Below are 14,779 nucleotides of genomic sequence, written 5' to 3'. Positions count from 1 at the left end.
GGGAGGGAAAGGGGGAAAAGTGACGTCGAGATGACGCGCCAGAAGCTCGCGTGACCTCATTCTCGAGCGACGGAAGTCTGCCTGCCTGTCCCTGCTGCGGGGCGATATGAGCGGAGGTGAGTCCGCGGCGCCTGGCGTCGCCTCCCCGCCGCTGCCCCGGGATTTCAGGCAAAAACGGGGCGGGGAAGGATCGGCGGGGCGATTCTGGCTCCTTCCGCGGGCTCCTGTTGCGTTAGCCCGGAGGGAGGGAGGGAGGGAGTCTCGCACGCGTGGCTGTCAGGTTGCTCCTCTCTCTGTGTGTTTTAAGTTCTGGTTCTGTGGTGTGGCTGCAGCTGAGCATGTGCTGAGTGTTTTTCCTGGTCCTTAAATATGCGCAGAACTCCTCCCCCTCTTTTTTTAAAAAAGAAAACTGCATTTAAAATGGGGTCTAAGCAATCACTGCTTAGCACAATTTCCACCCCTCCTTCGGATTCAGGTGTAAACGTAGGCTACTAAACACTCGCTGAAACGCACAAACGTATCTCCACACACACAGAGATCAGCTTTCATTTGCATGTTAACAGCATTTGTGCTAACTGGAGCAAAATAATTGCTTACAGCTTTCTCTCCTCCACTTTCACTCTCCCCTCCCCCACACCTCTTCCTTTTCTGGCAACTTTCTTTGGCTTTTAGGCCTAGTAAAATTTTGTTTGCTTGGCACCCCTCCATTGCCTCCAGAGACAGACAGGTGCCAACTGCCTACACATTTGCTTACATTTCCTATCCGTAAAATGAAAATAATAGTATTTAACTCAAAGAGCTATTACAAAGATTTTCTTTTATTTTCTTACAATTATATCCCACCTGTTTTTCATCATAGAGCTCAAGGTTACATACACTTGGTTCCCATCAACACTACAGTATTCAGAAAGAAAGAAAGAAATGTAACTCCCAAGGGTTGCTGCTGTATCTATTTAAAAAGACACTGGAAGCTTTACACACCGAGCAGGCCTGCTGTTATAGCACCTCTGTGGATAGATGTAGACTCATAGAATTGTAGATTTGGAAGGGACCCTGAAGGTCATTAATCCAAGACCCTGCAATGCAGGAATCTCAGCTAAAGTATCCATCTGCTCTCTGCTTAAAAACCTCCAAAGAATGAGAGGCCACCACCTTCTGAGGGAGTCTGTTCTACTGTTGTACATCTCTTACCATCAGAAAGTTTTTCCTGATGTTTAGTTGGAATCTCCTTTCTTCTGCCTGTAGATTGGGGGGGGGGGAGCTGTGTTCCTCCAGATTTTGTTGAACTCCAGTTTTGACCAAGCCCAGTCAACAGGGCCAATACAGTGGTGCCCCGCAAGACGAATGCCTCGCAAGACGGAAAACCCGCAAGACGAAAGGGTTTTCCGTTTGCAGAGGCGCTTCGCAAGACGAATTTCCCTATGGGCTTGCTTCGCAAGACGAAAATTGACGAAAAATTTTGAATTTTTTTCCCGCTCCAAAACCCCTTTTTCTGAAGCGCTAAGCTGCTAAAAGCATTTTAGCAGCAAAACCGCTAATCCCTTAAGCCTTAAAAAGCCGTTTTTAGCCCTTAAATTGTCAATAGCGCTAATAGCGCTAATCCGCCAATGGGCTTGCTTCGCAAGACGAAAAAACCGCAAGACGAAAAGACTCGCGGAACGGATTCTTTTCGTCTTGCGAGGCACCACTGTAATGATAATGGGAGTTGCAGGCCCACAGCATCTGGAGGGCCAATGGTTCCTTGCACCTTCTGTAGATCATTAAGAGACAGCAACAAACAAATTGGACATAAGACTGTAAATTTCAATCCTCCTACAGAGCTGGGAAACTGTCAGCTAATGTTTTCACAGTTTTGGGGGCTGATATTTCATTATTTTTTTCCAGATGATGAGCTGAACCTCTTAGTCATTGTTGTTGACACTAACCCTATTTGGTGGGGAAAGCAGGCATTAGGAGGCTCAGAGGTAAGACTTTCCCGTTATATGTGAAACCTATGCCAGGATCATTGATTTTCTGTCCTTTTTTAAAAACAATAACAGCAACACTAATTTGGATGCATTATAATCTAGATTGAAGTCTTCAGCATTGATACTAAATAAATGTTCCTGTGAGTCTGAAGAACTTCCAATTAAGTGCGTGGTCCTATGTCCGTTGTAGTTAGAACTGGACTGATAATGTGCTAATTCAGTGTGCTAATGTGCTGTGTTCAGTGCAGAGCCAGCCCCAGGTGTCAGCATTGTTGGGCAGTTGTCAAGGCCCAACATAAGTACAGTTTGATGAGATGTTCACAAATTTAATTTCCCATTTTAAATCTTTGTGGTGTTTAATAATTCTCCCCTGCTTTTACCCACAGCTTACATTATCAAAATGCCTCGATGCAGCCATGGTGTTGGGAAACTCGCACTTATTTATGAACCGCAACAACAAACTGGCTGTGATAGCCAGTCATATACAGGAAAGGTATTGTAGCTTTTTGGATGGTTGTAGCTTTTTAATGGTCAGGCATTTGGAAAGAGAGCTGTGGATAGACTAGGCTAGGAAGAGGCTTTGGTGGGTGAAATTCAAATAGCAGCATATCAGATTCTGAAGTTACACAGTGGTGGGATGGCTGGATCTCAGACTTACTCTTCTTTGGAGCCTCACAGAAGATATCAAACTGGCTGTTCTTTGGAAACAGTGCTGACAACGATGAATTTTTTGTCTGACCCAGAAAGATGATTCATGTATTTGGACTTGCGCCAGGTGAGCATGTGAATGATCCAGCAAGGCAGTGATTGCTCACCTAGAGGCTTGTAGCCAGGTGAGCAAAGGGCAAAGGGGGCCTTACCGACCTCACAATGTTGCTGTGAAAATAAATGAGAACTGAACTCTAAAGCATTTTATATGCTGAAGTGTATGATAGAAATCAGTAGGAACAAAATCATGCACGTTTTCTTTTTACTTTTCACCTTGTCTTTAATGCTGAATGTTGTCTGATGCTTCATATTGTGGCAATTAAGTTAGTTATGGCAATTATGTTAATACAACTTCAATTTCTCTTAGTCGTTTTCTCTACCCTGGAAAACATTGGGCACCAGCTGATCTCTTTGGTGAATCTAATATATCTGGCAGCAAGGATGGAAAATATGAGTTGTTAACAACAATAAATGAAACTATTGCAGAAGAGATCAAGGACCTTATGACTAACAGTAAGATGAGAAGCTGGTTTGCTTTGCTTTGTTCCACAGCCTCTGTGTTTCCTACTTACTTTTTCCCTAAACCATTTAACCCTATGACCAGGTGGAGGGTTGACTTCCCTTAGAATGCATTACTATGAAAGGCAGTTTTGCTTTATGTAAGGGATGGAGAACTTGGGGCCTCCAGATGTTGTTCAGCTCCAATCAGCCCCAGTCAGTGTGGTCAATGGTCAGGACGTAACATCTGGAGGCCTACAGGCTTGGATGCAGACCCATTATCCACTTTCTCTTTTTGCTTCGTGGCTGTTCCCTCCACCCAAGTTGACACAGACAATTGCCACCTGCTCTTACTTAGTCTTGAGAGATGCCTACACTGCAAATACCATGTGTGATTTAAATGGCTATACTAGTGGTTCTCAAACTTTTTTCTTTGGGCCACACTTTCCGGAAAAAAATGTTTTTAATTAATAAGAAAACAAGAAGAAACAACTCCTAGCAGTGCCTGATTTATGACATAGAACAAAATGGCGTATGAAAATGGTGCATCCAGGAAGTATAAAACAATGCAGCTTTATAAGAACAGAAATCACTCCCAAGGTATAAATGAGTCTTGTCCAGCACTCTGTTTGAACTGCGATTCTGGATCACAACCAGGATTGTCCTCAGTATCACTTGATGCTCTTTCTCTCATTTTAAATAGATACCTATCCTTATTCTGCAAATAAAAAAATCATTTTGATACTATACTGCACTGAAATGTTTAAATGTTTCTTTGATTGTCCTTGAATCTTTCTGCCACACTTGCCATTCTGTTCTGACACACCCTTTGAGAACCCCTGCACTATACATTTCTTTCTTTAGTTTCTAACATTTTAGATCTCCTTTCCCAGGCAGTCTCCCATCCAGGCACTGACTACCAGACCCAGACATGCTTAGCTTCAGCAAAGGAGTGGTCTCATGTGCCTTTGAATTATTCCCTAGAACAGAAGGCACCAACCTTTTCAGGCTTGTGGGCACATTTGCATAGTAGAGAACCTTGTGGGCACTGCACACATACCAGAACCAGGCACACAACACAACCTGTTCTATAAGCTACAATAGAATCCTTCTTTCAAGTCTAATTTCCATGTGGGAAGGAAATCCACAGCAAATGGTTAATAGGTTTTCATCATCATAAACAACTACCTGTAGTTAAAGCATAATGTGCAATTAACACAATAAAGCCAAGAAATACCAAACCATGTACTCATTTTGTCTGTGTGTTGTGTTTGTGTCTGTGATTTCTCTTTTGTGGCAGCTGAAATAAGAGGGCAGCAGACTGAATCATTACTGGCAGGATCTCTTGCTAAAGCAATTTGCTGTATCCTTCTGAAACCAGACTTGTAAAGTTTTTCCTGTTCTTTCAGAACCAAAGCATGGAGATAATTTATGCAATCACTCCTGGATTTGTTGTATGTATGTGTTGTGCTGTCATTCTGCACCATACTTTATACAGGGTTTTATAAGCAAAAAAAAAAGGGTGGGGGGAGAGCGGTAGGTCTCTGCCCCCAAGGAGCGTCCAGTGTATACATACATCTTGACAGTGGAGCATCCAGCATACATTTGGATGGGGGAAGGGAGAGACAGACAAGCATAGCAAGAGAGAACTGGGGATAAATGAAACTATCCATACTTAGGCATGGTCGCAGTTCAGGAAGGAGGATGGAGGAGTTATGCTAAATGTTTAATGGAAAAGGCAAGGAGAGAGCTGATTGATGCAAAAGAGGTGGCAGTTCATACATATTCACCCATGGAAGCATAAAAAGGTGCCTTATATATCAGGCCAGATGTATTTGTACCCATAGCCCAGAAATTCTGCTTTTATAACATCTGTTACATGAAGATGCTCTTATTTTTAACAAATTATTCCTGAATATTACATGTCTTAGATATTCACAGGATGACTAAAGAGGGAAAAGGTACAGTATTATGCTTAACTCAGTAACAGTTACTGGGGTTTTTAAAATAGAAAATGGGAACAAATTAAGAGAGAGAGAAATGTGGGTTGACTTTTTTTCATCTTTATTACTCTGAATTAAATGAGCTTACTACTCTTAAGATTTATTAATTGACCTTTGCATGTGTGTGTTGTTTTCTGTGCAGATATTAGATATAATTTGGCCTTATGCATTCATACCTGAGCCCTGGTTAAGGTCTGAAACATACAGCAAAACCATAGTATAGCTTGCCAAACTAAGCTCTGGACTTGGAAGGCAAATATAGGGAAACCCCTGTTTTAAACTATGGTTTGCAGTTAACCGTGGTTGATATTAACAAGAGTTTCTGAAATATCTTTAAACGAAGGTTTCATATCCTGTTTTCCAGCCAGTCCTTAACAATGCTTGGGGTATATAGGAAGCAGTCTTGCAGCATGCCAGACTGTTTGTCTATCTATCCCAGTTTGCTCCAGTATGTGCCCTTGTGGTCCTCTCCAGACTTCAGGGTCTCAGTCAGAGAAGGATCTTCCCATCACTTCATAGAATCATAGAATTGTAGAGTTGGAAGGGACCACAGGGGTCATCTACCCCAACCCCTTGCAATGCAGGAATCTTTTGCCCAACATGGGGCGTGAACCCATAACCCTGGGATTAAGAGTCTCATGCTCTACCAACTGAGCTGCCAAGGCGGATTCCTGGATCCTTTTTTTTTTTAACTGGAGATGTCAGGTGTTGAACCTGCAACTGCATGCCAAGCATGTGCTCTGCTACGGAGCTACGATTATAGTCAGGTGACTTAACATTTAACTTTGCTTAAAGAAAACAAACAATGGAGACTGCATAGAGATTTTGTGAACAGATTGACAGCAAAGCTTTGGAGTTAGATACAATTTTTTAAATATATATTTCTCCTCTTTCCCCCTCCCCTCCTTCAATATTCAGCCAGCCAGGAAATCAAGTCTAGGATTTTGGTAAGACTTTTCAGATTTCCTTACAAATACTGAATCCCAGCAGACTACACTTGGTCAGTGTAGTAGACTAAGAAATGCCAATTTCTTCACCCAGGTCATAAAAGCTGCTGAAGACAGTGCGTTGCAGTACATGAACTTCATGAATGTGATCTTTGCAGCCCAGAAACAGGTGATGCCAATAGTTGATTCTGACACCAGTAGTATTTCTTAACATGTTTAAATCAGGGGCATACTCGGGTTGGCCCCCACCAAGGATGCAGGCCCACGGGGTGCAAAAATTGTGCCTCTCCACTCTGGCTTGGAGCGGCTCATCATCGTCCACCTGCTCCCTGGCCTACTTCTCCCCTGGGTGCCTCAGCAGAGGTCGCCAGGGACGGGAGAGTGCCAGCGCTGCTCTTGCCAGTGGTGCAACGGAGCCTAACTATGCCTCTGGATATTGTCCCAGCCCTGATTTTTAAAACTAACTGCTCTGTGTTGTGTTCAAGACATGGGGGGAAAGCTGACAGTTAAAAATGCAGATACCCACACAAATAAAAGGTAAAGGTACCCCTGCCCGTACGGGCCAGTCTTGACAGACTCTAGGGTTGTGCGCCCATCTCACTCAAAGAGGCCGAGGGCCAGCACTGTCCGGAGACACTTCCGGGTCACGTGGCCAGCGTGACATTGCTGCTCTGGCGAGCCAGAGCCGCACACGGAAACGCCGTTTACCTTCCCGCTAGAAAGCGGTCCCTATTTATCTACTTGCACCCGAAAGTGCTTTCGAACTGCTAGGTTGGCAGGCGCTGGGACCGAACAACGGGAGCGCACCCCGCCATGGGGATTCGAACCGCCGACCTTTCGATCGGCAAGCCCTAGACGCTGAGGCTTTTACCCACAGCGCCACCCGCGTCCCACACAAATGATAAGCACCTTTAAAAACATGAGTGGAGACCCTGCAGCCCTTTGGCTTCTGTTGGGGTCTGACTCCCATCAGCCCCAACCAAGATGGCCAAGTCAGGAATGGCCCGAGTTATCGTCCAGCAACATCTGTGGATGGCCACAGGTTCTCTGCTGTTGGAGCAATAGGTTTATTGTGGCTCTGACTTTTGGAACATTGGAAGCTGCCTTTTATAGAGTCGGACCACCGGTCCATCTAATTCAGAACTATCTTCTGCACTGACTGACAGTGGCTCTCCAGCGTTTCAAACAGCTCATCTCCCCTACCTGGAGATGCCAGGGTTTGAGCTTGGGGCCTCCTACATACAAAGCAGATGTTCTACCACTGCGCCGCAGCCTTTGCCCCATATCCAGGCTTCAAGGATTAAAGTCCACATCCTCACTTGCCTTCACCATGAACTCGTGGACCCAGCTCAGTTCTGATGCTAAACCTTAGTGGATTCTTGCAAGTATGAGCTGCTGCAACCCTCAAGCTTGCCTACCTTTCCCTTTAATATTCTGTTGGGAGGTGCCCAGAGTGGCTGGGGAAACCCAACCAGATGGGCGGGGTATAAATAAATTATTATTATTACTATTACTGTTATTGTTACTACTCCTCCTTTCCTGCTTGTATTAATGTGCAAGCCCCTTAATAATTTGGGGCTGCCTGATCCCTTATCTTCCTGCCGAATCACTGAGGTCTTTGCAGGAGGAAGGGGGTTTCACTATTAGTGGCACCCCCAGAGTCCTGCATTCACAGTTGTGGTTGCAATTTTGTGGAACTCTTCCAGTTGAGGTCAGTCAGACCTCCACCCTGTTGAACTTCCATTGCCTCCTGTTGCCTTTTTTAAAACTCCAGCTAGCATTTTAATTGGAGCCTGACTTTAGAACTGATTTTCACTTTTTATATCGCATCCTTGTAAAACACCCAGAGATGGTATATAAATGGTTTAAATAAAGAGACAAAACTCCTCTTTCCTTTACTCACATTTTCAATAAAACCTAACTCTCATTTCCCCTGGTTTTTCAGAATATTTTGATTGATGCCTGCGTTCTGGATTCTGATTCAGGGCTCTTGCAGCAGGTAAGATGTTACTGAGTAATTGTCATTGGCTGCATAAATTTAGAAAAGGTGGTGCAGGGAGGGGAAAGAAGAGTGAGAAGTCATCCAGACAAAGGAGGCACAGCTGCTGGTTGTTATACTTTATTTACCAGAATGCATTAGTTGTGATTCCTGGACTAGGTGACCCCACGGGGTCCCTTCTAACTCTACAATTCTGTCTGTCTGTCCTGCAAATAGATTATAGTGTTAGGAAGCCTTTTGATCAGCACCCCAGTAGAAATCACAGCACAATCTGGGAAGTTATGGCAGCACATCTGACTATTATCATTGTACACCATTTGCGTTGTTTGCACATTGTTTGAGTATGGAAGGTATTGTTATCTTGGAATTATTTTGCAGGAGAGGGGCTTCCATGCCCTTGAAGTAATTTTTAGAATACCCAGATATCTAGAAAATAGGAAGAGGTCGTGACAGTCATGAGGTCTAGGAGCTTTTTATTACTTTTAAGGGAATTAACAGATATGTACAGGCCCCAGGCACATATGAAGATTCCTTATGCTGAGTCAGGCCATTCCCTATGCTGAGTCCACCTCGCTTTACTGGTAGTAACTCTTTCAAGCGGGGTCTTTCCTAACCTTACTTGAATAATCCAGGATTGAACATGGGCCCTTCTGCATGCAAAGCATATGTTTTACCACTAAGCTGCTTACTTCCTCCTGGTGTTACATTGTTTTTAAAGTAATAACGCCATGTTTTCCAGGCTTGCGATATTACTGGTGGCATTTACTTGAAAGTTCCCCACATGCCATCTCTGCTGCAGTATTTGCTGGTGAGTTCCACTTTTCTATATTTATTCTGGTTCAAAAGTGCTCCATGAAAAAGCTTGTATAAATTGAGTCATGCCTGCATTTTGTGTGATGATCTCTAGAGTGCCCCTTTTCTTCTTGACATATGGGATGCCCAAACCTTTTGTGGCCTTGGATTGATTCTCAGTGCAGTGATTTACAGTTTTCTTAAAGCTTTCCAGGGAGGGTAAATGAATAAATTTTGTGCTAACATTTTGGATAGGTAGACTTTGCTCCATAGAGCATAGCTGTATAAGAGGTTCTCAGTCATGAGATAAAATCAGGGGTCAGCAAACTTTTTCAGCAGGGGGATGGTTCACTGTCCCTCAGACCTTGTGGGGGGCCGGACTATATTTTGGAAAAATAAATGAACGAATTCCTATGTCCCACAAATAACCCAGAGATGCATTTTAAATAAAAGCACACATTCTACTCATGTAAAAACACCAAGCAGGCCCCACAAATAACCCATAAAATGCAGAGATGCATTTTAAATAAAAGGATACATTCTACTCATGTAAAAACACACTGATTCCCGGATCATCCGCGGGCCAGATTGAGAAGGCGATTGGGCCTGATCCAGCCCCCCCGGGCCTTAGTTTGCCTACCCAAAGATTAAATGGAGCCTCCAGGCTCAGAGACAATGTGCTTGTGAACATAAGACAATGCACCGTGCTTTCAAGCTGCGAAAGACAACTGACTAACCACCATTGGAAACAAAGCAACGGGCTCAGCAGACATTGGCTTTATCCAGGAAGCAAGTCCTTGACATTCTTAGTCCTCAGATCCAGGTGTGGGCTGACTTAAGGCTTGTGGAATTTACCTGGCTGTCAGCATCTTTTTTATACTGGAACCCCAATGTCTCCCAACTAAAGCCAGGTGTGAAACAGTGGCTCATTGGGTGGCGCCAGTTGCCAAATGAACCCCATGAACCACCCACTGGAGTGAGCTGGATATGCAAGGTCAAGGCCACATCTGGGTTACTATGCTCAAGGATTCTAACAATGTACAGTGGTTTAGAAAAAAACTTACTGTGTTGTGACAATTGGGAGTTGGGAACTCCTGTCAAACATTGCAAATCACCCTGTGCTTTTCTAATGCATCCTAATCTACCTTCACCTGACCCCTACTATAATCTAGCCATGTTCTCTGAAGTTAGAAAGCTGCTGCTATTATTATTATTATTATTATTATTATTATTATTATTATTACTATTACTACAGTGGGTATATCTGCCTGACCAAGAACAAAGATCGCAGCTAATTCTCCCACCCCCTGTTCATGTTGACTACCGAGCTGCCTGCTTCTGCCACAGAAATCTCATTGAAATCGGTTATGTCTGCTCTGTGTGTTTGTCAAGTAAGTCTTATTATCCGATTGGTTTCACCAGGTTTTGATTGATTTCTGTAGCCTTCCTTAACCAGTCTACAGACTGTCTGAATGTATCTGTTGTTGTTCTTTTGTCCACACAGTATTCTGCAGCTTCAGTCCAATTTGCACCACTTGTGAGTAAGTGACCTTGATCTATATTTATATATATATATGTATTTAAAATAAAACATGTCCAGGTAGGGCTGCATTTGTTCTGCATTCTCTGCATAAAAGCAATAAAAAGTTTCTGGCCCTCATTCTTGCAGAGAGAGGGTTTCAGACATGTGTTCATCATGTTTCTGGGAACTGGAACTGGGCATAGTTTTCAGTAGTTTGTGGACAGGAATTTGACCCTTTCCCCTTCTTAGCTGCATAACCCTACTAGACATGTTGAAGATTCAGGACAAATAACAAGTACCTGTTCACACAATGCATGTGGAATTTGCTCCCACAATAAGTGATGGTGGCCACCAGCTGGGACAACTTTAAAATAGTAGACAAATTATGGCGGATGTGGCTACCAATGGCTGTTGGCCACAATGGCCACGTTCTGGCTCCTCTGTGCCTCTGGACACAGGCCCCTGGGAACTGTGGATGAGGTGGGTACTGTTGCACCCGGGTTCTCCTTGTGGGCTTCCCATAGGCACCTGGAGCAAGGCGGGAGCAGTTAGGTAAGAAAAGCAACATCAGGTGAAACAAGCCATTGTTACTTTGCCTGATCACAAGACTGATCCTGGATTGTTCAACACATCTTAGATAAAACAAACGATGGCTTAATGTTATGTGCGAACACATCCACAGGTGCAGCTTCTAGCAACCCAGCCGGGATTATTATTTTTTGTCATTCCAGGACTGCATTCAAGATTTCACTGCCAGCTGTCATGAAGTCTAAGAAAAAGAAATTGAAATTGGCTGTCTAACAGCATTGCTGGTGTATGTTGATTTCCATGTGAATTTCACATTGTAGCTGTTAAGCTACCGATGACGGTTATGGGACACTGGAAAAGAGGGACCTGTATGATAATCTCTGGGGCTAAACGTTTTGGAACAGCCGCATGAGTTGGATGCAACTAGTCTGTTCAGTGGCCCATGTTGACACTTAAAACTTGTGCTATATTACAAAGTCAGGATGGTTAATCTGTAACTGCCTTGGACCAACGGCTTCAGCTAGTGCCGCTGTAAAGCCAGAAATGCGTAAACCCAAGAGTGATGCTTCTCTAATATAGCGTCCTTGGACCAACTGCTCCGTTTGGAACAAATCAAATCAATTTAAGCCGTGACACTTCCTTTAAAACGAAAGCCCCAATTATTTAAATAGAAATCTAATATTTGCCTTAGGAACTGAAATTTTGGGGCTCCTGGGCTGGTCCTGTAGAGCTCCTTTCAAATTAGTAGAAAGAACTGCCCGATTTAAAGAGTGCAGAAGCCTTGGACTCTAGACTGCTCTGAGCTATGGTTTTCAGTATGGTTAACAATGCATCTTAGGTATTTGTCCACCCTCACCACACTTTTTAATAGTCATCACTACATCTGCTTTTAAACAGAGCCAGCTCAGCCAAAAATTAAGCTGGAACAAGCAGATTAACCCCTATCACAGTTAAATGCCACCATTGAAAGCAGACCAACAGCGGCTTGGCAATTTCAGTAATGAAACTGAGTCACATCCTTCCATGCCGTGAATTATCCCTGTTTCCTAACAGAATGAAGGAATTCTGACAAAGACGGCTGCTGCTCATGCTGAGTTTGCTCTGCTTTGAGAAACCAGGAAAGGTTTGGTCTTCCACACTGCAGTACCAAGTGGCTTATCCTGTCTCATGTTTGACTAGCCGCAAGGAAAGATTGAATAGTGTTCTGAGGCATAACCTTTTCTCCTTTTCTGTACTTCTGGCAGAAATCCTCTGCCATGCAATTTTGTTTCCTTGAATGTTGGACATGGTTTCAGCACAGCCAAAACACACTTTTTTCCATCCTTCCACAAACAGTTGTCTGTGCGTGCTTTGCTTCCTGAGCCCAAATTTAAAGATTTATGTTACATTTGGTGGTCTATCAGGAACCAGTGCTTTCTAGAGACGCTGTAATTTATTGACAGGCCTGTATATTATACTGAATCTTTGCCATCTCAATGCTGTTTTGTTTTACAAATGTTTTGTAACTTTTCCTTAATAAACTGCTTCTAAGAACACAGGATTCAGGTGTTTTCCCTGTAACAGCCTATACTTTATTTGAAGAGCTTTGCTGTAGGCAAGACCCTTTACAGGAACCACCATTGGTGGACAGACATAAAATCAGGCTCATTTAGAAGGGCCTATGCAGGATATCTACACAAGAAACGGCTAGGAGTTGCACAAGTGCACAGTCCTCTGGCCCACTAAACTGCATAGTTACTTTATTTAGTTAAAAATGCATGTCCCACTTTTCGTTAATTACAGAAACCCTCAAAGCAGCTTACAAAGAAGTTCATAAAATGACTTAACCTGCAATTTTTAAAAGTTCAAATTAAGAACGGTTCAATTACCTGAACAGCAGAATCAGGAGCAGGACAAAACAGTCAAATTTAAATTTTGAAAGGTGTCTGAAGCAAAAAATACAGGGGGGAGGTGGAGCCACGAGTCAGACGCCTCAGTAAAAAAGGACCCATCTCATGTTCCAACCAGTTGAGGTTTTGAAAGCAGGAAGGTGCATAGCAGGATCTTCGACACTGGATGCAGGACAATCTGGCAGGAGGTAGTCCTTTAAGTGTCCTGGTCCCAAACTGTTTGGGCTTTATAGGTAAGAACAGGCACACTGAATTTCATCCAGAAATTAACTTGAAGTTGATGCAAACGAAATAAAACTGGAGGCTAATTGTTCACAGAGCAGCCTCCCAAAATCAGTCCAGCGGCTGCAGACTGTGTAATGAGTGGGTAACGTACAAATGATATATTGGCTTGGAAAATTAGCTGCTTTTCCGATTTTGCAGGAAAGCGATTTGCCTCTTGTAATAGCCATTGCTTTGAATTGGGTCCAAAAATGCACCAGACGTCACTGTACAATGGAGTTGCATGCTCAGAAAATCAACCGTGGTCTCGATCCTGACACCAGCAGCTGACATTTATAAGATTCCTATGTCTGCGTTAGTAGTTTATGACATTAATTGCCTGAAAAGAAGTGTGGGGAACCGAATTACTTTCAATATACAGAATTCTGCCTGATCCACCTGCTGGCAGTTGCTACCACTCATTTGCAACCGGGTTAGTAGCTGTTTACAAGCCTAATCAGTCCTAGAGAAGTCTTCTCTGTTCACATATCTCCTCAAATGTGCATGTGAACAAATTGATACATAAAACTGCAATCTTGTACATGTCTACAAAAAGAAGTCCCATTGAGTTCAGTAGAGATTACACCAGGTTTAAGTGTGGATTGCAGTAGGATTGCAGCCTAGCCCACCTCTCGAGTGGGACTGAGTGGAAACTGCTTATGGTTACCTTTCACTTTTTTAAAACAGCACTCTTTGTTGATAATTCCGTGAAAGTTCATGGACGGCATCATGTGACCACTAAGAGGCAGCTAACTTCCACTTCTTGTTCATTCCTTCTTGCTGTCTAGGCATTTGTATATATTTGCTACCGGCACAGAGCCTGGGAAATAAAGATTGGGTGCCTGTGGGTGGAAAACACACCCAGAAGAGCCAGTTCAGACATTCAGGCTTGTACAGAACTCTCAGATCACTTTTGAATCCTGCCTTTCTTCCAGAGAATTGGGGCTGATTTTATGTTGCGGGACTGCGGAACTGGATCTGACAAGGAAGGCCAGATCCTTGTGTCTGCCCTTACCTGGGAAAAAATCCCACTGAACACAACATGACATACTTCTGAGTAGACATACATGGGATCATGCTGCTATTGTATGCCACTTTTAAATCTTGGCAATAACCATGTGAGTTAGGTTAAGCAAGGACAGATGTTGCTGAACTGCAATTCCCAGCAGTCCCAGTAAGGTTCTCCATGCCTGGCCTGGAATGTTACATTTTTAAGATCCAATTCTCCCTGGGTGTCAAGCTTACATTGCAAAACTTTTGGAGTGTGAGTTGCAGGAACCTATCGTCCAATGGCTGAAAAGAAGCCAGGGCCTGATCGGGGGTGTGGCTTGCTGCCATGCCTCTTCCAGCTGCTCTTGCTTGAAGCCAGAGAAGAAAACTGGACACTGGAGAATGTCCTCTGGGAAGCTCTTTCCATGGTCATGGATGACCCTGTCCTGATGATGACCCCGGGGCTCAGTTTCTTCCTCATGAGCAGAGTGAACTGTTTTTTCTCCTCGTCCAGTTGTCGCAGCCTGCTCAGCTTCTGCTGTTCCAGTTTCTTTATAGTCTGGAAACGAACAATGAAGGGTGGAGAAAGCTTTAAAGGAGTCATACAATCAAGAACCCCCCCGCACTTCAGAAATCTGCCATGATTTTGTGCAGGTGGCAAAGGACAGCAGAGAG

General features: G+C 43.7%; 2 protein-coding genes across 6 annotated transcripts in view; one reads left to right on the top strand and one right to left on the bottom strand.

The window, feature by feature from the left end:
• Positions 1-4: 4 nt before the first annotated feature.
• On the top strand, positions 5-12,497 carry GTF2H3 (general transcription factor IIH subunit 3). Its single transcript, XM_083418374.1, has 13 exons — positions 5-116; positions 1,885-1,964; positions 2,354-2,460; positions 3,043-3,188; positions 4,474-4,536; positions 5,105-5,134; positions 6,095-6,123; positions 6,218-6,292; positions 8,069-8,122; positions 8,862-8,930; positions 10,170-10,305; positions 10,419-10,455; positions 11,168-12,497. The coding sequence occupies exons 1-13, from the start codon at positions 107-109 to the stop codon at positions 11,235-11,237; spliced, it is 906 nt and encodes a 301-aa protein (XP_083274500.1). The 5' UTR covers positions 5-106; the 3' UTR covers positions 11,238-12,497.
• The window catches only part of LOC310666892 (uncharacterized protein), a 34,464-nt gene continuing 27,914 nt past the window's right edge, over positions 8,230-14,779 (bottom strand). For all 5 annotated transcript variants that reach the window (XR_014506056.1, XR_014506057.1, XR_014506058.1 and 2 more), the window contains one exon: positions 8,230-14,663. Coding sequence is in view for 1 of the 5 variants with exons in the window: in XM_083418450.1 (XP_083274576.1) it covers positions 14,394-14,663 (270 nt within the window). In the remaining 4 variants the exon portion in view is untranslated. The remainder of the gene's footprint in view (positions 14,664-14,779) is intronic.

Source organism: Podarcis tiliguerta (genome assembly GCF_965153285.1).
Source record: "Podarcis tiliguerta genome assembly, chromosome: 16".
NCBI classification, from domain to species: domain Eukaryota; kingdom Metazoa; phylum Chordata; class Lepidosauria; order Squamata; family Lacertidae; genus Podarcis; species Podarcis tiliguerta.
The sequence above is the reverse complement of the archived record's forward strand: the minus strand, read 5'-3'. Positions and strand labels throughout refer to the sequence as shown.

Coding starts and splice junctions, on each gene's coding strand:
- GTF2H3 (XM_083418374.1), top strand. Junction 6,124..6,217: donor AAATCAAGTCTAGGATTTTG/GTAAGACTTTTC, acceptor TTCTTCACCCAG/GTCATAAAAGCTGCTGAAGA. Junction 10,306..10,418: donor CTGCTCTGTGTGTTTGTCAA/GTAAGTCTTATT, acceptor TTGTCCACACAG/TATTCTGCAGCTTCAGTCCA.